Source organism: Emydura macquarii, unplaced genomic scaffold, assembly GCF_026122565.2.
Source record: "Emydura macquarii macquarii isolate MOO-44397 ecotype Brisbane River unplaced genomic scaffold, CSIRO-AGI_Emac_v2 contig_1644, whole genome shotgun sequence".
Taxonomy (NCBI): domain Eukaryota; kingdom Metazoa; phylum Chordata; order Testudines; family Chelidae; genus Emydura; species Emydura macquarii.
In genome coordinates this window covers 12,229,100-12,253,114 of record NW_027131781.1, presented here as the reverse complement: position 1 = coordinate 12,253,114, position 24,015 = coordinate 12,229,100, and the positions used below count along the sequence as shown (strand labels likewise).

Here is a 24,015-nt window from a genome sequence, read left to right as displayed (position 1 = left end):
GGGGAGCAGGTTAAGCGTGTGAGCATTCACCAGGACTTAGAACCTCCTGAATTTTGCCAAGCAGGGCCCAAGCATGATTTTTTTGGGCTCCTTATAAACTTGTAACACGGTCCCCCCCTCCCATACACATACCCATGGGGGTTGCAGCCTGGGCCGGGCCCCCCATGGCCTCCGGTAAAGTGTACCCTTCCTCCCCCCCCCCATGTGGGGACCCTGGTGCCAATGCCCAGTAAGAGTAGGTGCTGTGTGCATACTGAGGCATTGCTCAAAGAGGGTAAAGGGAAGGTGGCATGAGCAACCTTTTTTTTTTTTTTTGGCTGTTAGCAATGTTGGATGGAATCCTGTGCTTGAGAGAGAATGGGTTGCAAAATAAGATGAAGAGTATGATGTGCAGTGACAATATCTCAGCTGAATGAAAAAACCCCATAGAAATTAACACAACTTGAAACAATAGCTCTGAGACACATGGGCCACTCCATTCCTCCATTCATCTTAGTGGATGTTCCCATCCCTCTTTTAGAGCCTATGATATGCATGATGTATGCCCATTCTCAGCTTCCCTTTGAAATGGGCAGGACTTCCCCAGATCCTGGATCACCTGAGGGAGACGGGAGGGGAGGGGTCCAACACCTGTAGATGGACATGGGCCCAGGTCCCCCAGATCCTGACACACGCATGGGTGGCAGCATGAGGGGCTCAGACAAACCCAGAGGGGCAAGGCCCCCATATCTCAGCTCATATGAGAGGGACCAGGATGGGGGCTCAGAACCACTAGAAGGGTGAGAGCCTCCCAGATCCAGACACACACAAGGAAGTGGATAATGTGGGGCTGACAAGTACCCCTGCCCCTATTCTCCCCTCTGTTATCCCCACATCCCCCCCCCCCACTGTCCAACCCCTCCCCTGCCCCCAGTCCCCAAGCCTCCCTCAGCTGAGCCCTCAACCTCTCCCCGCTTCCCATAACCACCCTCTCCTTGCTGCAGCCCCAAACTTTTCTCCCACCACTCCTCTGTCCCCTAACTACCCCCAAGACTCCCCAGAAATAATCACTTGGCTAATTTTTCCCCAAAGATTTTGGGAGATGTAGAAGGGTTGGGTGCACAATTGGGGTGCATTGGCAGAGCTGAGGATGCCATCCCTATCTCATCTGAGCCCCCAACCTCTCCCCTGCCCCTCCCCACCATCCCCATTTAATCCCCCTCCCCATAATCCCACCTCCCCTCGCTGCAGCCACACACCCCCTCCCCATATTTCCCCACTTTTCCACCCCAATGCCCCTCCCTTCCCAGGAAGCTTAATTCCCACCCACCCATTCCCCGGCCAAATGCTTTGATTTCATGACCCCCAAACTAAAATTGCCACCCATGATTCTCAAATTGTAACAACCTCCGGCCACTCATTTCAAAACTCCCTGTCGGTTTGTGATTAGCATGTCATTAGTTATGTTAAGGACAGGATGAGTTCACAGCCATCAAGAGGATGTGATTCATCCAGTACCTTTCATTTAGTACCTCTCAGTTTAACAGCATAAGGCAGCAGAAGGAAAATTATTTTGGGGGTGGGGTGGGGCCCCTGGGTCAAACGACCCCATTTTGGATCACCAATACTCCCTGGTGCCCCACTGAGGTGCACCAAATTTCAAAGCTATCCAATTATCTATTTGGATTTTAGATCACTTATGAGTGGAGCTTTAAAGCATATAAAACGGTGGGCATGGAAGACATCTAGCCCAGCAGTTCTCAAACTTCACTGCACCACGACCCCCTTCTGAGAGCAAAATTCCTACACGACCCCAGGAGGGGGGACCAAAGCCTGAGTCCGAGCCCCGCCACTCTGGGCCCAACCAAGTCCGATGCCAGCCCTGGCGATCCAATTAAAACGGGGCTGCAATCCATTTTGGGTTCCTCGCCCAGTTTGAGAACTGCTGATGTAGGCGTTTTTCTATATTGATGCATGCCCAGTGTAACATGTATATTTCCTTAAGTATCATTCTCGGTTTGGGTCTCCCAAAGATTTAGTGGGTGCCACACACAACTTTGGATAAAACTCAAAAGATTGAGACCATTATAACCCACGTCACATCAATAGTTTGCTCTTTAGCTCTGGGCAAAAATCCCACCTAGAAACGTTTTTTTAAATGGCTATTTTTTTCAGGGCTTGTATTTCCAGAACCCTATGCTGAAATGACTCCAAATGTGGGTCTCTAACCCAACCCTGCACCCTACTAAGGTATACCAAATTAAAAAAAAATCTGACTAAGCATGTCAATTTTAGAGGATTTAGAAATGGTCAACCTTTAAACAGATATCATGATGCAACCTTAACTATAGCGGTGCTCCCCTGCCACTACAATGACAGACCAGGCAGTTCTAACCTTGCAATACCGTCCAAGCTCCATGGCAGGTTAGGATTAACAAAAATGAATGGGAGATGGCGGGCATTGGCTGGAAGAGCTGGCATCTTAGTTGACACAATAGCCTGAAGTGGCTAGGACTACTGCTCTGCATGAAACAAGAAAACATGATAGATCCATTCGTGTGTGTGCACAAATGAACAAGTTCAAATGGGGTGTCAGCTGTCTGGTGGCTGTAATCCTGCAGCAAAGCACAGGGAATGCTCTACTGGTTTCCAGCTAATAAAGACAAACACAAACAAAAGTGACACTTGCTGTGGAACAAGAAAGGTTTTGAAAGGCAGGCGGAGTGGGAGCCCTCCCATCCTCGCTGTGAAGTCACTGTGCTGACAGACTGAAAAATAGAGCCTTCTCCAAAGGAAGCCAACTGGCTTTCAGCTGACCCTAAATGAACCTAAATGAAGTAATTGCAGGGCTGCTTTCCAAATTCAAATAAGATTAGATTTGAAGTGAAACAGGGCTGGAAAAAAATCTAAACATAGCTTTTCTGATTTCATTGTCAGACAAAATGTACCCGGCAGGCATCTGCACTATCAACAAGAAACGTGCTTGGTACGTTAAACATATTTTACTGTCATCCGGTGGTAAGTGGAGGCAAAGCGAAGTGGTTCCAATGTTCGCTTTGGTTTGCAACTTGTATCACCAGTTCCTGATGAAACCCAGAGTTATTGGTGTTCTGATAATGGTGAGGACTGTTGTTCAGTGTGCTAAAACTTCCACTAGTAAAAAATTAAAATACTCCTCCTACCTCCTTCTTTTTTTATCTTAATGAAAAGCGAGTAGTAGTATTTAAATATCACAATCTGGGCTTGTCTACACTTAAAATGCTGCAGAGGCGCCGCTGTAACACTTCAGCATAGACACTATGTATGCCGATGGGAGGGCTTCTCTCATTGGCATAGGTAATCCACATCCCCGAGAGGCAGTAGTCATGTCAATGGAAGAAGACCTAGTGCTGGTCTACACCAGGGGTTAGGATAGCATAGCGAGGTCTCTCAGCAGTGTTGATATTTCTCACCCCTGTGAGACGTAGCGGTATCAAACTAAGTTCCTAGTGCAGACCAGGCCAAAGATGGTAGAATTAAACATAAATGTACAGATATCTGAAAGGAATGGTGGACACACAAGACAAACTGCAGGGTTCTGCAGCAGCTGTAAAATCCTGGCCACCATTTTGAATTTCTCCCTCTGAAGAGGGTCTCCATGGCAGCCGCTTCTAAGTGCTGAGATGGGAATTTTTCAGTCTTGACCTAATGCAGCTCCCACGATCAAGTTCCCGGTGGCTTCAACAGGAGCAGTATCAGACCAATGCCGAGTGCGTCTGAAAACCCATCATAAACCCATATAGCACTTAAGAGGAGTGGACTCATAATCCTGCACTGAGGTACTAAAGAAGAGCATACAATGCTCTCACTACCTCTCCTCCGGCCCTTCCCCTCAAATGGAGGGCTGCTTCCTTACAGACCCTATTATTTTCTTCTACCAAGCAAAAACATTTCCAACCCCCTAGCCCTCTGTTAATCCCAGCCAGTACCAGAACCCACCTCACGCTCCCTGTCAACTGACCCAACCACACTGCAGGGAGCTACCCTGTGCTTCAAGCAATTTTCCTCTGCCCTAAGGATGTAACTCACCTTCTTCTTGCAAGGATGAGTCAGGATCTGGAAGCAGAGAGAGGCAGCAGAGCACACGAGGAAGGAGATGCAGGGTAGGATTTGCTTCTCCCTTAAGAATCCTGACACAGCTCCACCTCTCAGAGGGAAGAAAACTTCCCTTCATCCTAACAACACCTTTAGCAGACCTCTACTCCCAAATCAGAGGAAAGAAGACAGTTCCCAGGTAACATCTCCCCTGGGCATTCATTAATTATATCTGAGGAAAAGAAACACTCACTTACCGTAACTGGATTCTTTGAGATGTGATGCATCTCACTACCTATGTGAGCATTGCCTAGGTGCAGAGCTCCTTACAAGATATCCGGAAGTTCAAGATAACAATAGTTGGCATCCCCGGTACATTTACAATCAGTGTATGGCCCCGGCCCCTTTCTCACCATGTGCTGGTGGCTCTCTATGTATTTCTGGAGCTGCTCTATGTCACTCTCCATGCCAGCCTTTGTTCCTTCCTTGGCTTCAGCCGTTAGCGTATAAACATTCAGCCCGCGATGGTATTTCACACAGTAGTCCCCCGAGTGCACTATATGAGACAAACTGCTCCAAGAGTCTGGTTCACCAGCTTCCTCTCTGAAATAAAACAAACTCAGGTTAATACATAGACTAGGTTGAAATGCTGTGATGTAGTGAGACACACGAGGTCTAGATATTCACCTAGTCAATGGCCCAAGCAAAAGAAACTACAGTGCGGTTTATTCTGCAGGCTAGAAGGTCAGGCCGAGAAACACACACATTCCCCAATTTTGGCAGAGGGAAATGAACCGGAGTTTAGAGCTAGAGTCAATGACAAGCTCCATCTCAAAAGGTCCTGCCAAGTCTTTATCGACCCAAGTAAGGGAGATCTGGGGTTTCCAAGCTGTCAGAATGTTATAGCAAGTGGTGATGAAGGGCAAAGTAATTGCTTTCTAAAGTGAATGTAATGCAGATCAAGGTGGCCAGATTGACAGCCTTAGAATGCGAAACTGTCTCCTGATCTTTGGAATGAGGACTGCAGGGCAATGGGCAAGGGGCATGACAACTTTTATGACAGAAATTTTCCTCCAGGAACTGGACAGAGACAATAAACTCATCTGACAGAGTGCAAACAGTCATCATGGACTAGCAACTTTCACTGACTACTGAACCAGACTTGATTTGAACTTCTGACCTAGAGGGGGATATTTGACCAATATCCTGAGACATCAAGTCCTTCTGCAATAGGATTATTGGTTTACTTATAGAACTTCCTGTTTTGTTAGTTAAACAGTAACAAAATTGTCTTTAAAAAAAAAATCAGTCTGGGGGAGAACGGGAAAAAGGAAACCCTGCATTTGTTTCCACTAGCACAGAGCTTTCAAGTTGTAACTAAATTACATTCTTATTTATATAAAATGAACACAGTAATAGTCAAAATACTGCAACCTTCACTACAAACTTCACAGCATGACCATACTGGCAGCAGAACAGAACACACCCTTATGGGACTTTTCCTGTCCCTATTCGTTGTGAAAATTGTTATGATTCTAACTGCTAACAGGAACGCAGATACCAAAGTAACTGGCACAGTTTAAGAACTGGAACAGAATAGAAAAAAGAGTCAAGTAGAATTTCCATTAAGGTTAAAAGCCAAATTCAAGCCTAGCAGAAGGTTCCATTTGAGTGTTGCCTGTAATAAAGGCTGAATTTGAATCTAAAAGTATAAATCATATCCAGGTGCTGTGCTGTGTCATAGGATGACTGGCCCTTCAAGGGGAAGTGGGCTCAGCCACAGCTGTGATGGATCAGCTAGTTACCTTCCAGCTGAGACTGATCAGTTAGGAATCAGAACCTAGCTTTTTAAAGGTATTTAGGCTTTGCTGTGCTCAGCATTCCGATGCCTAACTGATATAGGCACCTAAATCTGATTTTCAAAATGTCATTGAGGAGCCTAAATCCCATGAACCAGCAATGAGATTTTGGCTCCCAAGTTCCAAAATCTCTTTTTTAAAATGAGATTTAGGCTCTTAAATCAGTGGAACAAATATTCACTCTGCATTTGCTATGTGATAAAGTGCCGGAGAATGATGGGAGAGTGGTCCCTGCCTCTGTGGATTTTGCTAAAACATTTGATAGCACATAGCACAGACCTCTGGGCAATCTCGTGGCTGGTCACAGTTGTGGAAATGTAATTAGGCTTATACCAAATCTCTGTGGAAACAAAATGGCTTCAGTGTTCATGGGGGCATGAGCAATGTAATTGGTTTGACCTGAGCAAAAAGGTCAGACAGGACTGCATCCTACCACGAACCCTCTTCAACTGTTATCTTGAGGAAATTTTTAAAAGATCCACTAATGGAAGCCTACAGCAGGGCATACCCATCAGTGGTAAAAAAAATTACGGTAGTCATCTATGTTTCACGCATGATGTTATTCAAACTGGACTGTTGCAAGAAGAGGTGCACCATTGCTGGAAAGAGCAGCAGAAAGACGTTAGGTCTAAAGATATCACACAAAAAGACAAAGATAGTGGTGAAATCTAAATCTGCTGAAAAGGTGAAGGTATTTCTCCCCAAATCTGAAGAGGCACTAGAGTGTGGGAAGCACTTCAAACACCTAGGTAGGATGACTACAAGAGACTGTAAATGTCCCTTAGACCAGTGGTTCTCAACCTTTCCAGACTTTTGTATCCCTTTCAGGAGTCTGATTTGTCTTTTGTACCCCAAGTTTCACCTCACTTAAAAACTACTTGCTTACAAAAATCAGACATAAAAATACAAAAGTGTCACAGCCCACTGTTACTGAAGAATTGCTTTCCTTCTTATTTTTACCATATAATTATAAAATAAATCAATTGGAATATAAATATGGTACTTATATTTCAAAGTATTATATATAGAGGGGTATAAACAAGTCACTGTTTGTGTGAAATTTTAGTTTGTACTGACTTCACTAGTGCTTTTCATGTAGCCTGTTGTAAAACTAGGGGACTATCTAAATGAGTTGATGTATCCCCTGGAAGACCTCTGCATACCCACAGAGGTACGTGTACTCCTGGTTGAGAATCAATGCCTTAGACATTCAACACAGAACTGGCCTTGTGACTGCTGCTCTAGTGACGCTCAGCCACATTCAGAGAAGCAAACATATTACTGTACCCTGACGTGTAAAATGAAATTGCTGCCGTTTCTTGCCTTCAGCATCTTGCTATATGCACGCAAGAAATGGATTCTAAGGAAATGCAACAGTAAAAGGCTTTCAGCTTTTGAACTGAAATTCTACAGGCAATTGCTGTGTATTTGCTATACCTCACACAGGACGGATGAGGACATCATCATCTGAATTTACAGCACATCTGGAGTGATACTGTATATTAAGACAATCAGACAAAGAGAACTTCAGTTTACAGGACATGTGGGTCTGATGAATGAAGGAAGATTGCCAAAGAAGGTTAAGCCGGGATTGATTCAAGGTGCCAAGGGGCACCCATGGCGAGTGTGGTTTGACGATGTGGTATGGCGCGCTTCTCAAGGCTGTGTAACCACTGTGAAATGTGGAGGAAGATTGCACACCAATGACTCCCGTATACTGTGGTTACTGTTCATTAAAATCCTAGTGAGGACAAGGCCATCTGTAGTTCTCACACAAGTTATCGGGTAAAGTTCAAGGCTGTGATGGCGCTTAGGGTGCACTACAACCTGCTAACTCACGTGAAAACTACAAACCGCTTTAACTTCATTTGGATTTTATATTGTATTAGTAAATTCGCGTTAAGAACATGCCCTTCAATTCAAGGAATTCAAACCAATGCTCTGCATTGAGAAATAGGTTCATTAGACCTCATAAAATTACAGATAAGTTTCTGTTTTGAGTCCTTATGTTAAAAACAATAACCCTTTTAACATGTTAATGAGTACCAAAGGAAATTGCTTGAGGAAGGCAAATCCACTGGATATTGTTATATAAGTTACCATGCAATTTAAAGGAAACATCTAAGTCTTTGAAGTGGAGCAGTAATGAAGAAATGGACCGCTATCAAAATTGGTAGCAGGTAGTGGGCACTGTCGGGTGGGGCTCCCTGAGACAGTTTTATACTATACATATTGCAAAGAACAATCCTGTACTGAGTCGCTGATAGATGAGTTGCTCTAATAGATTTTTTTCTCTGTAATTTCTATGTCTCGCTTAAAATTAATCTACCATTCATCCAAATCAAGTCCAGTCTAAATGGACCTGATTGTCCTCCCTGTTATCATAATGTAACTCGATTGACTTCAATGGAATTACCCCTGATTTATGGAGAATCAGAATCAATATTTTAATAAAGAAACAGAAGGTAATGTATAGTTTTCTACTCTAAATGGCTGTTTCAACTTGTGTAAAACCGACCATCAAATCCGCACAATCGGAGTTAACTGAGCTATTAAAAGCATAAAGTAACTGAATAAATGGCCCTTCTTTATCAAGGAAACACAGACATTTCTGTCTGGGCTATTTTTCTTTTCAGCTGTCATATATGAGAAATCGCTGTACTTAGGGCAGCTTTTGGAACACAATGAAGCAGTCATCGTGAAAAGCCCATTCACCAATTCATGAGAGCAACATCAACGAGATTAAAGAGAACCGAGCGCAGCAGCCTTTGTCAGTTTCCCATTAGCTTCAAGTATACTCGCGAGCATCTTCAAACAGGTATTCACAAAGCAGTCTGCAGAATTTAGGATTATAAAAGACACTGGATGTCTTCACAAGCATCAAAATTCAGAGATGAATGAGACAGTAACTACATCTACCTGTTTGCCACTAATAAATTTTGCCACCTTCACAGAGGCATGCCAGACTGATCAAATAATTACTTCCATATACAAAGAAAATAATTTATTTCACATCCAGGCAGCTGTAGGAGACTTTGGGCTCAGTATGCAAAAACCACCACCTATGTATGCCATGTCCAAATTAAACAAAGATAACTGAGGACCCGCATCTACCATCTTACTCCACTAACTGTCCCACTGACGATCGTGATGAGTCTTCAGCTAACGGGACTACTCCCAGAAGAAGATACTGTCACAGTTCAGGGCAACTGCCCTTCATAGTCCAGTAAGGGCACCCATTCTTAGGCTTACGTCTCCCCAACTGTCCCTCTCCTGAGGAGAGACCTGCGTCTCACTCCCCTCTGACTGGGGTTTTTCCAGGCTGTACAGTTCCCTGCCTACTCTGGGTTCCCCAGCAAGTCAGACTGCCTAAGCAGGCCTGCTTTGTTTCCTCCTCGGAGGCTATACACATAGTACTGCCCATGGGCATATGGCACCACGTAGCTTTTCCTAAGTAAGCAAATTTATTCTCAAGGTGAAAGCATTACAGAGAAATCATTAAACCTATGTGCATGCTAATAAGTTTACCAGACATCACCCCAACTCTGACAAGGGCTATAGGAGGAATCAATCCTACAACCCCCACTAAGGGGTTTTTCTGTGGTCACGAGTTCACAAGACCCTTTTTCTCAGAACCAGAACACCCAAGAATATGCAACACTCCTTTATACAGTTTGGCCCTCTGATCTTGCCCTCATGAAATAGGTGATCAGTTGACACAGGTTCCTCCCCGAGCGAATCTTCAAAAGGCTGATTTGTTGCATAACCAGATGGGGTACATTTGCACATCCTTCTTCCTAGCAATTTCCTGGGAAGCCAACTTAAATTTGAAAGTTCATCTTTTGTCTGGCACATTGTTTCAAATAAAAACATAATCTACTCTTTCCACTCAGTGTGTAACTATAAATTAGACAACACCAGCAATGGGGAAAAAAGTTTCATTTTACTGTGCGAGTCCCCTTCTCATCTCTCTGAGGCTTCTAGGGAAATGTTTAAAAAATACATTTCCATCAATGTATCATTGTATCAAACTTTTGTACAGAAACTAAAAAACACTTCCTTGTGCTGAACAATTTGGAACAGTAAGAGTTGACAGGGAAGAACGAACTATGAACTTTATTGATCATATCTACGCTGCAAGTGTATCAACACAGCACTGAATAAAGTTTTAGCATAAAAATTACGATCAATTCTCTGCTCTCAGTCCCTGTTTCGGTTGTTCCAAAATCCCAGTCAGATAAAAGATAATCCCAGAGAGAAGGAATTTCTCTCTTTAGAAATGAACAGAGTTTGCATCCGAGTAGGAAAAATACTTACCGGCCCATTCTGCAGCTACAGAAACATATCTCAGATTAGGATGCAAACCCCAAAAGGAGTGGGAAGCAAAGAAATTAACACAAATCATTGCTACTACCAAAGTCATTCAGCCATGACCTACTGAATCCAGGAAACTAATTAGCCTGATCATACCCCAGTGCAATTTGTACATTTTTAAATGTAAAACAGCACAATATATTCTTATGTTCAAGTGCTGCCCAAGTAGATAATTTGCTTTTCCCTGGTGAAGGAGGAGCTGTACAGCACTTCAGCAACAAAAGAGCAGATTTAATACAGCAGAGCAAATAGGATGGCTCTGTGCCTATATTTTGCACCCGAAAAAAATAGAGGTCTGCAGCTATACAGCAAGTCTCAGAACTTCCTACAATGACTGATGAGATATTTTTAAAAAGAGGAAAGAAGAGCTAGAAGCGGAAAACAAAATATGCTGGCCATATAGAGAGAGGCATTTGCAATTGGACTTGAGGTCCTAAGTGCAACGTTTCAGATATTGATTTGCACAGGTTTGAAAGTCAGATAGGAGTCCACCTAACATGTCAGTAGTTCTGAAGTATCTGCACAGATTTGAAAGTTAGATGGAGTCCATGCACGTCAATAGTTCTGAAGTATAAAAAGATTTCCCAATATGTGGGGACAGAGAGAGAAAATGTTGTTGGCGGGTTAAATAGAAACTTGTTAGAAATAATTATTCAGCATCTTTCAAAAACAAGCCAAGAAAGTTGTGCTGGAGACGAAGTTATTATTTCCTGGGGATAGCCCATTCAGACTTTCATATTCTGGTGCTGGACTTCGGCTCAAGCAAAGCAAAAAAGCAGTGTTGCCAACTCTCAGTGTTATTGTAAGCCTCATGACAGCTGATTATTCTGAAATCCCTGACTCCTAGATTCATGTGATTATGAGATAATCTCATAATCTTTTAAAGTAACTTCTCACCGACTACCACGCTTACTCTGTGTGTGTGTGTGTGTTTGTTTCATGTTTTAGGTGCCTCCAATTATTCCAAAAATATGCATGAAAGCAGCAACAAAATACATTTATTAGTGCCCTAAGAATATTTTATGGACTACTCGCTAATTTGAATGCTTTCTAAGGTGGCAAGAATGAGTTAAAAATTGACTTGTGTAATAGTGACTAATTCCTTACCATACTGCATATGGAAGTGAACAGAAGCAGGGAAGATTAGGACACCAATAATTCTGAATTTCATAATCAGTGCTCCTCAGTGAAAGGTTAAATGTTTAACAAATGGTTTCAAAATGCCTTACACAGTAATTTGGGAAATGTTTACATCACTGGTCAAATATCAGACAATATAAAATTCCTGAGAGAAAGAAGATGGGGTAGATTGCACCCTCAGCAAGTTTGCGGATGACACTAAGCTGGGGGGAGTGGTAGATACCCTGCAAGGTAGGGATAGGATACAGAAGGACCTAAACAAACTGGAGGATTGGGTCAAAAGAAATCTAATGAGGTTCAACAAAGAAAAGTGCAGAGTCCTCCACTTAGGAAGGAAGAATCCCATGCACAGCTATACACTGGGGACCGACAAGCCAGGCAGCAATTCTGCAGAAAAGGACCTGGGGGTAACAGTGGATAAAAAGCTGGATATGAGTCAGCAGTGTGCCCTGGTTGTCAAGAAGGCTAATAGCATATTGAGCTGCATTAGGAGGAGCATTGCCAGCAGGTCGCGGGAAGTGATTATTCCCCTCTATTCGGCATTGGTAAGGCCGCATTTAGAGTATTGTGTCCAGTTTTGGGCCCCCCACTACAAAAAGGATGTGGACAAGTTGGAGAGAGTACAGCGGAGGGCAACAAAAATGATTAGGGGGCTGGAGCACAGGACTTATGAGGAGAGGCTGAGGGAACTGGGCTTGTTTAGTCTGCAAAAGAGAAGAATGAGGGGGGATTTGATAGCAGCCTTTAACTACCTGAAAGGGGGTTCCAGGATGGAAGGGGCTAGGCTGTTCTCAGTGGTGGCAGATGACAAAACAAGGAGCAACGGTCTCAAGTTGCAGTTGGGGAGGTCTAGGCTGGACATTAGGAAAAAGTTTTTCGCTAGGAGGGTGGTGAAGCACTGGAATGGGTTACCTAGGGAGGTGGTGGAATCTCCATCTTTAGAGGTTTTTAAGCTGAGGCTTGACAAAGCCCTGGCTGGGATGATATAGCTGAGGTTAGTCCTGCTTTGAGCAGGGGGCTAAACTAGATGACCTCCTGAGGTCCGTTCCAACTCTAATATTCTATGATTCTATGATTCTACATCCCTTGTTTAATAAAGGTCACAGCCTTTCATATCCTCAGAGAGTATGCAAAATTATTCTCAATGCAATTCAAACTATACGTCCTCCGACAAAGGAACTACACTTTTTTAAACCAAGCATTTTTCAGGTTTCATTGTGGGGTGTAAAATACGAAATCAAACAGCAACGCTGATATATATTTGCAGGCAAAACAGTTCACATACTATAAATTCCATAAGACAATTTCCCATTATTAAATTAATTCTTCCTTTTGTTTTATATTCACACCAACTACCTTGAATTAAAAAAGATTTGTGCTTCTTGGCATTCACCTCCAGAGATTCAATACTATAGCATTCAACATTACTTAAGGAACCAAAATTGCCTATTAAGGGTACTAGTGGAAAAAAAGGGATGGTGAAATTTTGGAAACTAAGGATAAGTCTGAGAGCTGCATGTATTTAGGATAAAATGGAGCAGATTCACCCACCCTCATCTTTAACACACAGGTGTGGCCAGTGGAGACTACCTTAGCATACAATATTCTACCTCTGCCCAAACAAAGGTTTCTCTGATCAAGATGAGCATTGCATAATGGGACTTGTAGTCTCTGCAGGACACACCTACATAATGAAGATGAACGTGAACATGGCCACAGGCTATGTTAGAACTCTGTACAAGGCTGCATTTTGCCTGTACGCCACCCCTTCACCTCTTCTGATATAGGAGGACCTTATTCTTACTCTTCAAAGAGCAATATGCTCAAATTCTAACCTCCATTATAACCATGCTCCTTTATCACAACATATATTTGCTCTTAATGGCGCATAAAGCTGAGTAAAAGGGAATGCTACTTGGGTCTACCAACCAATCCACTTTGGAAAAATCAGAGAGAGAGAGTTCTTGGAAATGGTTTGTCTACATTACCTGCCCTTATTCTGAAATGGAATTGGTCTGTTACAGAGCAGAAATGCTCACAGTTGTGGCTCCAACAGCAGATGTTGATAACTTTACAGCATCTACATCCCTACACTCTGGCTCCTCCCCTCAGCATTCACTACTCATGCAAGGCAGCACCTCCTCTCATCTTTTACATCATTTGAGTGCTTGGACCCACAACACCCAGGCCTGCTTGACCGACTTGCTATGGAGCAAGAAAGGCCTCAACCAATATGCCTCCCTCAACTTGTCTTCAATTGGGGCAACCCGCATTAAGCCTCTCACAATCTCATTTCTTTTCCTCTCAGGAGCGTCCAACCATTTGACCATCTCAACATCTTCATCTCCGTGACGGAGAGCATACTGATTTCTTTTCTTGTGGCTGGCCAAGTCTCTGTCCCGTACATTGGTATAGGTCAAATTACAATTTTTTATCCATTTTAGCTTTTAATTTTATTGGTACATTTTTATCAGGGAGAACGGGGGTCAGCTCCTGCCATTTACATCGAACAGCTTTGGTACAATGCTGAGCATCCTTCAGGAGAGCACCATTCTCAGCAACCACTGATCTTAGAACAGTGAAAAAAAATTAAATACCTAAGATCTCTGCTGCTAATCTTTTGAATCAGCATAGCCTCAGTCTTACTGACATTCATTCTAAGTGCTGCCTACTCAAAACTGTGTTGGCACTGTTCAAAGATGGTCTGCAGGGTCTCAATCTTTCACGTATGCCACTAAGTCATCAGCAAACAGGATATTCCAAGGTGGCTCCCTTCATTCTCAAATTATCACATCTAAGACAACTGCAGACAAAAAACACTGACTCCTGGTACAGGTCAACATTTACTGGAAATTCTCTGCGAACCTCATTTGGTTTTGATTATGGCAGCCATGCCATCATACAGAACCCAGATAAGACGGATATATCATTCTGGCACGCATGTCAGTTGCAAAATCTAATTATCTTGGTACATGCTCATATACCTTCTCCATGCCCAGTTGCCATCTCTTTTTTGCTGAAATTCTCCATGAGGATTTGTAGAGCAAATATGGCATCAATTTTACTTCTTCCTGGTGTAAAATCCATACTGACCCTTCCAAATATCAACTGTTCCATGTATTTTCAATAATCTTCTCCCATACTTTCATAGCATGGGATGTCAACTGACTGGGTGATAATTAGCTTCCACTATAATATCTCCTTTATGTTTAAAAATAGGCACCATAAAGTTTTCATGCCTCTGCTCAGACATTTTCCCCTTCTTAAGAATATAATTGAACAGACTTATAAAATACATGACAATTTCCCTTCCCAACGACTTCAGCCTATCCACCAGTAATTACATCTGGCCCACCTCTCTCTTTTTCCTAACTGCCTCTCAAGCCTCCTCCTCCTGTATGTAATCTTTCATGCCCCAGTTTGGCTTATGTGTTCTTAGTTCCTCCCTGGGGTTCTCTTCATTCATCATTCTTTCAAAATAATGACTCCAGAATTTATTGACTGATTCACAATTTGTTTGCAATGTAACCATGTTCATTTCTAATATACACAAACTGGTTCATAATTTTCTTTATTGCCGTAGCAACTTTTTATCATAGAATCAAAGAAGATTAGGGTTGGAAGGGACCTCAGGAGGCCATCTACTCCAACCCCCTGCTCAAAGCAAAACCAACCCCAACTAAACCATCCCAGCCAGGGTTTTCTCAAGTCGTGCCTTAAAAATCTCTAAGGATAGAGATTCCAACACCTCCCTAGGTAATCCAATACAGTGCTTCACCACCCTCCTAGTGAAAAAGATTTTCTTAATATCCAACCTAGACTCCCCCACTACAACTTGAGACCATTGCTCCTAGTTCTGTCATCTGCTATCACTGAGAACAGCCTAGATGAGATGAGAGAGGGGAAGAGAAAGTCTTCAGAGTCAACCTTCACCTAAGTTAAAGCCCTTATTAAGCAAAGGATTTAAACATTTTAAAATTTAAAATTAAATGTTCAATTTAAATTTTATTTAAAATTATTTAAATTTTAATTTAAATAATTATTTTAAAATTATTTAAAATTATTTATTTAAAATATTTAAATTTTAAACATGTACTCAAGTGTGTAAAGTAACAGATCCCTAGAAAAGTACCCATCTTAGAGACACAACTAAAAGCATCCCATTCGGACAACAGCACAGATCTCAGCACTTGCGCATTTTAGATCAAGGATTGCAAAATACTCATAAAACATCTTGAGGTTTTTTTTCTTTTTTGTTAGTTGGGTCTGGGTCAGTTTGAACTTGGAAATTACATTAATTTTCTGACAAAAACCACACTTTGTTCTGCCTCTCTGTACACTGATTTACATCTTCACATTCTGAGCCACCTGGCTATTATCAGAACATTTTAAGAAAGGGTAATACTCTCCTTGTGATCCATTAGCTGCATTGACGACCCTATTACTAATAGAGGAGGGAAGAAATCCACCAGACAGTGATAACAGCACAGACGCAGAACTGACTCAGATAAAAATCTTGCGAAGTTTTCTAGGAGAAATTAGTGACTATGTAAGCTTTGAAACTCCCCTTTTTCTCATAAGCATCCAAAAATAAGAGCAACACAGGGAAAAAAAGAATGTATTCCTTGGGGATCTTTTCATCCTTCTCACCTACTTCTTTCTTTATGGTGCCCCACTCATGATTAGCTGCTGAGAGATTCCAGAAGTGTAGCTCACTGAAGATTTTTGCACTTTTAGGTCATTAGATTAAAAGGCTTTGGCTGCTACAACGCAAGTCAGATTACAAAGGTGGCATTGATAGGTTGTTTATAGATACACACATAACAGCATGTCAGAATTTAAAAATAGTCAACAACCATTCTGCAGCATTATGGAACATATTCAAGAACAAGAATAAAAAGTGGAGATGATATCATGAGAAGTCCTGCAAAGTGGCCTGAGTGATCTTCCCCTTGGCTCTACTCTTCACCACTCACAATCTCAACTGCTAAATGTTAAACATGTTTATATTTTCTTCCCCAATACCAGAAGGGGGAAAAAAAAAAAAAAAAAAAAAGCTTTCAGACAACTGGCAAACGGAATATCAGCCAGTCCTTGGAATCATCTCCTATACCTGCTTCACAAAGCAACGAAGAGCATGGACCTGGTAGAATGCAGTATAATAATCCTTGGCTATCTGGAAGCATCACTTAGCGCAAAGGCAGCTGTTCTCTTACACAGCCAAGTTACTCCCAGGAAGCAGGTTACCCCTATGTTCCAGAGAGCAAGCTGGCTCTTAGAATATGTCTACACGGCAACTGAGAGCATGCATCCCAGCACGGGTAGACAAACACACACTAGCTCTGCTGGAGCTCACATGCTAAAAACTGCAGTATGGCCACAATGGCACAGACAGCTGCTTGAGCTAGACATCCGTGTACATAGACAGGGGAGCTGGGCAGGTTCACACTCGGGCAGCTAGTCCAAGGACCCACCGCAGCAACACTGCTATTTTTAGCGCACTGGCTTGAGCAAAGCTAGCATGTTTATTTACCGATACTGGGAAGCACGCTCCCAGCTGCTTTGTAGACATACCTTTAGACGTTCTCTCTCTCTTTGCATGACAACATGGCCAATGAGATTAGCTGAGGCTCTCAAGCTAACAGTGGCCAAAATTAAACATGAGGGGGCTATTGGCAAACCATTCTCTATGAAGGGACCTCGAATCTGGAATTCACTCCCACCACTGCTCTAAGAGATTGCTGAATTTCAAGGCCTGCCTATTTTCCTAGCTGTTTTCAGAAGGGCAAGGATCATTATTTGGTCAGTGATTTGAACCCTGCAAGTTGAAGACTTACATTTAAAATGTTTAATAAATAGATAGATACTTAGCAAATGAGAATATGCTCCAGTAAAAGAAGGAATGTTTTGGAAAATATCGCTGCCTCATGCAATAATTTATTCCACTTTCATTAGGAGAGAGGCAAGATTTATTTTCCAAGCTTTATTTATAGATAAAAAAAGGTCCACAGGGGTTATTTATGACTTATTCATCACACTCTCAGCAAGATCCCACTTCATGTCAGTGTGCTGTGTGTTCTAATCCAGTTCTGCCTTTCACCCTTGTAGAAACTGTGGACAGACACACCTCTCATATCAAGAGACATGATGCAGGGACCAGTTGACATATGGGCTCCCAACAGAAAGCAACAACACTACAGGGGTTGTAAGAAAGAAAACAAAATCTTCTTTTATGAAGAACTGCAAAAGCTGAAAAAGAAAAGCTTTTTTTCATAAACAGAGATTCAAACATCTAATTAGTTCTATAGAAAAAATATTTACATTTCAGCTGAAACAGAGCTATGCTTTGCAGCTGAACACAGTCAAACCTGCAAAAACTATCAAGTTTTTGGTGTTTTCTTTTTAACAATTTTAACTGTTCTAATTACAGTAGAACCTCACTAATTCACAGCCATGACTGGAAGAATCACCGCAAATTACAGAGTACAGCAATTTGGCAAGTAAATGAACAATAAAAATCCAAAGACGATGCATCACAAAATGTACTATGTTCATTAATTTTGTTTATAATGTAGGTCAATTATTTGTAAACAGAAAGAAGTCTTTGTATAAGCGCTCACTTCAGTGCATTGCTATTCTGTATTTTGCTGAGTTGTACAAAGCATGTGCCAATTAGGGTGTGCAGATTATCAAGTGTGAGGATAAACACAGTACAGATGAAAGCAGTTCAATAATATTCCATTGCCTTTCGACAGTATGCAATGATACATATTTTCTTCACGGAACCTGGATACATTTCTAGATTTTGAAACTCAATATTCCTCCTCTCAATAGTGATTTTTAGGACCAAATCCTATGCTCAGTCCATCGGCATGTAAGGCCCTACCAACAACTGAATCACAGCAGTGGGAACAAGCGACACACACACTTCACAGTCATTCTCCTCCACCTCACAATGGCTTCCTTTGCACAGTACAAGGCGGAGGAACTGAGTAAGGTCAGAGGTTGTGGTCTGCGAATTCACAATTACACAGCCAGAGCACCTGCACTGACCAATAGACTGCACTAACTCCATTGTCATTAGTACTTAGTACATTTTGAAAGAGGACTCCGTAGTTCGTGATAAACATGGCGTTAGTGCGTTCCAAGGAACACTGTCATGCGTATGCAGGCATTTTCAGACTGGAATAACTCGAGTTAGTCCAGACTAAACCCCCTGTGTAGACAAGCGCTGAGCACCCGGCCTTAGGCACTAAAGATATCATCCTTGACCTCTTTATAAAGTTCTGTAAACAGGCCTTGTGAGAGATCTCTGTGGAGGACAGGGTGGATGGAATACTTCCAAAATGGACTGGGCAGTGGCGCAGGTTGCTGCTACAGGCTATGGATCATGTTAAGACACAGTGTTGCCGGGCTCTACTCTGGCAGGCCCATACTGCTTGGCAGGCATTCGTTATTGACCTATCCATCTTGCGTGCCCTCTACTGCTCTAGGGTCACGTTAACCAGACGTCCATGCTCCCATCCCCACTGTTTAAAAGCTGGCCTGATACCAGAATTGGCCCATTTGCTTCTGGATTCCAATAGAACGGCACAACAGTAATATTACTCCAGTAGCCTTTACAACGTGCCTCAAAAGCAGCTGCCTGAAGACACACTGAGAGCCTAGATCTCTTCGCCATCTGAGGAGACGCATTGGTGCCGCAAGATCTCATGGCCAGATACCGTTAGTCAGATGTTTGGAAGGGGTCTCAACAGGATGTCAACCAGCGCCAGATAAAAAGCAGACAGCTTAGGAGAATGTACATTAAACCCAGGAGTGCCAGGCGATAGTTCAGCTGTGGAAATATAACCTGTCCATTTTTTGATGAGCTGGACAGTATATTAAGCAATTCCATCACTACTGAATCCAAGGAGATTGTGGAGCCCAGGAAGAGTAGCACAACTCATCAAAGGAGGAACACGAGGAAGGCAGTGAAGAGCTCGCCCCAGAAAGCCAGGACTCTTCATGATGCAAGATCTTGAGGGTGGCCATGCAGAAAGTGAGCCTGATTCCCAGCCAAAAACCCAGCCTGGGATTCAGGAGACAGATCCTATGGAGAGAACATCAGCATGTAGGTATCTATCTGCTGCCCTCCTTTGGCTCACCCTGTCCCCCTGCGTTCGTTCATCCCACCGGGTACATGTTTTCAAAACGGCTGATCCAGCTTGGCAATCAGCTTCTGTCTCATGCTCAAGTTTCCATTATTCATTAAGGTAAACAGGGCTGGGTTCTGAAAGATCCAAGCATCATGGACCTTTCCAGGTCACCTTGTATTTATGTTTGTGAACCTGTCATGAAAGTCAACCGGGCTGTGAAGTACCATGGGAAAATACTCCTTTCTGTTTATAACCTCTGAGCCCTGGTGAGGGGGGGTAAACAATAGGCATATGGGTCCCATCAACTGCCTCAATCTAGCCTGGGAACCCCATATTTGCAATGCCATCAACAATCTCCTGAGCACCACCCAGCTTTATAATGCAGTGCGACTGTATGTCACATATGGGATCACACACTTGCATGACAGTGACCCCAACAGTCAAACTCTCTCCACCAAACTGGTTGGCCATGGAGCCATAACATTCAGGTGTAGCCAGTTTCCAGAGATGGCAATGGTGACCCACTGTTCCGTGGACAGGGGGCACTGCATGTTGGCCCATACCACTGCAGCTCCAGTGCGAGTTTAGCACATATCTTAAAAAAAGTTTTAAATTCATCATCCTGAAATTCTCTCACCACTGCTGGTCACCCCAGGTATACGGAACAATCCTTTCCCACCAGTCCACACCGGTTTCCTGAGCCCAGAAACAGCACTGCAGTGAATGCAACTGCTCCAGAAAAAACTTGTGTAGTAGCATATGCTCAATGTCATCCTCATCTTCCTCATCCTTATCCTCTTTCCTCCACTGCTGCAGCCATATCATCTGTTTGGTGGTACGGTGAATGAAGTCCAAAACCGAACTCACTCTGCTCTGAGAGCTTAAATAAAGCCCACGCAGCCCCTGCATATCACGGTTGCCAGTACAGTGGCATGAACATTGCTGGGTCCATGCTGGCCAATACCAGTTCGAAAATGGCACTAGCCCACCCAGAGAGAGAGGAAGCATAGGATGGAGAGAGGGGAATCATGGGCTCTTTTTTAATTTGACCACGTCCCAGAATTCCACTGGCTTCTGCTAAGCATCCCACAATGTGCAGTGAGAAAAATTCAAGAACTTACACAACTCAGCAGCAAAGCAACACGGACCCTGGGATGACATCTGAGAATACAACACCCTTAGTACACATTAAGCCCATGCCATGTACACAATGTACATCTACACAGCAAGCGGCAGTGAGTCTCCAAGCCCAGGCTGACAGACTCAGGCTGATGGGGCTCCCACTGCTGCACGGACGCTGGGATTGGGGCTGGAGCTTGGACTCTGAAGCCCATCCCCCCACCCTACATCAACACAGCTATTTTTAGCACTGAAGCAGAGACCAAGCCTGTTGACCTGGGCTCAGAGGCTCACTGCCATGGGATGTGTAGACATACCCAACGATGCAAACTGAAAGAGGACACAGCTGTCCCATGTGCATGCTATTAATATGGCTTACATATTGCATGCAAACTAGTGTCAATTCAGTGCAAACTAACCCCCTCACCCCCCAAGTAGACAAGGCCTCTAATTCTCAGGGACTGTCTTTTTTGTACTGTTTATACTAACACAAGAAGGTCCTGGTCCATGACTAAGGTTCATAGACAGTACAGTAATACACGTAATAAATAATCAAAATAATAATATACTCACATCTATTATGTCCTCACTAGTCAGGCTAAGAGGGGGATTCAATATCTTATTGCTGAAGCTAAACAATTATTTGAGGCAATAATATGAACAACGGGAATTCAGATCATATTGGTAGCGTTACTAGAATTTGGTCTTTTATTTTCACAGATGGACTACAAGGCCATAACAAAGCTCCTTGTCTTAGGTCAGAGTCACTTCCAAGGGAAAACAGTAACACTGGGGGGATACCGCCAGAAATCCAAGCACTCAGAACTTCTAGTTTTTACTCCAGAGATCTGACACTCCATTACGTAAACCAATTGTGAAATATTCTTCAAGTACACTGAGTGGATGTTGTAATAGCCTTACTTCCCCAATTTTACTAAATTACCAGCTCTCCTATTTGGGTAATAACAGTATTTACAGTACTTGATGCAAGCTATACAATCAAGTTTTGACTAATATCATTTTTTTGACTGAATGCCAAACCTGTTATGTTGCTAGCCATCTAAATACTTAGGAGAGTTTCACATTATTTCATGGATAACTAACCATATTATGGGATTGATCCATATATTCCAAATGTAATACAATACACAAACAGCAGGTGTGTGGCTATCAAAGTATTATGGGGATTGAACATGGTCACAAAATGGTTCATATATCAAAAGAAAACTTGGGAATAAAAAGTGTAACTCCCATCACCATGACCCAGTATTATTCCCACCTGATGGGTATTAAATAAAAGCTTAATGCTGAGCTTCTTTCCCCCTCCATCTATTTTAACATGGCATTGACAGAAAATTTTGAAACTTGTGAGATGGAAGACTAAGTTCAACTACTTCAGCAACACACACCACAAGACTGAATCTCAGCTTTGAGAAGTATTCTCCTGAATCTCCTAAAATAAAATAATAATAATAATAATTATAATAATAATAAAGAGCAAAGAAATAAAACCCAGTAACACACAGTGGTGTTTAATAACATTAATACAATGCATGACATTGGGCAACTGAATGCAGATTTTAAAAGGTGTCTAAAAATTCAGAGCAGAAAAGGAAAGTTAATGAAAGAGGAGGTTAAGGTGACAAGATATCAAGGTAATAAAAATGCAAAACAGTACAGAGTAGGTGTGCAACTTGTTAAAACCTTTTTTCCTGGTTTGACAAACATTCCCGTCAAAACAAACAGACTAAATAAGTGTCATTAGCCTTGGCTTTCAAAATTTGATCTCTTAATATACCTTTATTAAAAATAACTTTTAGTCCCTCAAAGCATTCTTGTAAAGCACTTCAGTAAAGAAAATAATGTGAACATGCACTCATGATTGATCACTTGGCGCTAGTCAGTATGTCCTGGCTGATTCTTACCATCATTCATAAAAATACCCCTCTAATTTTGTTTTTAAACACACAAGTTAATTTCAACCCAAACCTTCAGGGTTACATATCTTTTCCACAGATGAAGATATTTTAGTCTATAGAATCAGCATGGCTTGTTTTAAGCAAAAACTGGTAGAGAAAAAATTAATTAATAGGAAGAAAAACAAAAAAACCCCACCAAAACTCCCAATACCAGCTTTCCATTGGAGTTCTGGCACATGTGCAAGGAAAATCTTCTTCACTTGTGTTTGCATAAGGTTTGACTCTAAGTAAATGTTACAAAAAATGACTTTAAGGGGCAGCTGTAAACAGAAGACTGCAACAAAAACAGAAATGAACACAGCATAACTACTGCATTTCCCATAAACCTTGAGGTCGTGCCCAATCCTTTCAGGCAACAAAGGCAAAAATAAAGAGTTAACAATCAAAACTGCACCTAATTGCAAAGTGCAGTACTGAGAATCAGGTTGTTCAAATAACTGTGCACAGTACAGGCAAACATGCTGCAGGGGATGGAAAGCCAACACAAGAACTCAGAAAAAGCATTCTTACACTGTCAAAAGCTGATGCAACTTCTGATAGCCCCGTTCCAAAGCCAAGCTTACAGGCGTAGCCCCTTCGTTATTGTGGATGCAAAGAGCTCCTCTTCCACCTGGCTGCTGTAGCAGAAACCATGTCAACCGCAGAAGACCCAGCCTCACTGCAAAATGCATCAACGTCTCCCGGGGGCTACTCTCTGGGAAGAAAGAAAAAAGAAAATGGAACTTGTAGACTATCGGTTAGATGAATGCCACTTCCCCACATCCCAGCTAGTGGAGTTGAGCCACACTCACGCAAAATACAGTACAATGGTTGGCACAAAATTAGCAAGTGCTCAGAGCCAAAAAGCCAGGTGACCTAAACACTGAAGCACCTGGAAAAACACACACAATGGCTGGCTGTTCACATTCAGGAAAGGCTGGCACTGCAGAGCAAGGGGTTCATCACAGTGAGACTTTAACGGAAGTTACGAGTGCTCAGGACCTCTCAGGATCAGAACTACTGCAGAAGCCAACGAGAAAAGGTGCAGTTCCTAGATGGGCTTGATAGCTAGAGTATTTAACTACTTCTAAATAGAAGCTCAGTAAGTTCAAGTAGGCTGTGTTTGTCTCTTCATGTTGATATTTTTCTCTCACATAAGATTGAATCAAGTTTTTGGAACTGCCAAATTTGACATTTAAATAACACAGATTCCTCCCTAGGCATGGCAAAAATGATACACTGAAGGCATAAATCTAGCGTGGCTATAAAAAGAGGACAATCTACACTTTCTCAAAGAAAGTAAAAGGTGAGGACTTTCTTTTTCTAATTTGAGTAGGCCTTAGCCCTGGCTTTTATGGTTCATATCTCAGCAGA

General features: G+C 42.5%; 1 protein-coding gene across 4 annotated transcripts in view; it reads right to left on the bottom strand.

Annotated features, from left to right (window-relative positions):
* Positions 1-24,015, bottom strand: part of AKAP13 (A-kinase anchoring protein 13) — a 297,054-nt gene that overhangs the window by 139,612 nt on the left and 133,427 nt on the right. For all 4 annotated transcript variants that reach the window (XM_067555646.1, XM_067555644.1, XM_067555647.1 and 1 more), the window contains 2 exons: positions 23,173-23,356; positions 4,467-4,656 (listed from right to left, as the gene is read on the bottom strand). In XM_067555646.1, the coding sequence (XP_067411747.1) occupies positions 4,467-4,656; positions 23,173-23,356 (374 nt within the window). The remainder of the gene's footprint in view (positions 1-4,466; positions 4,657-23,172; positions 23,357-24,015) is intronic.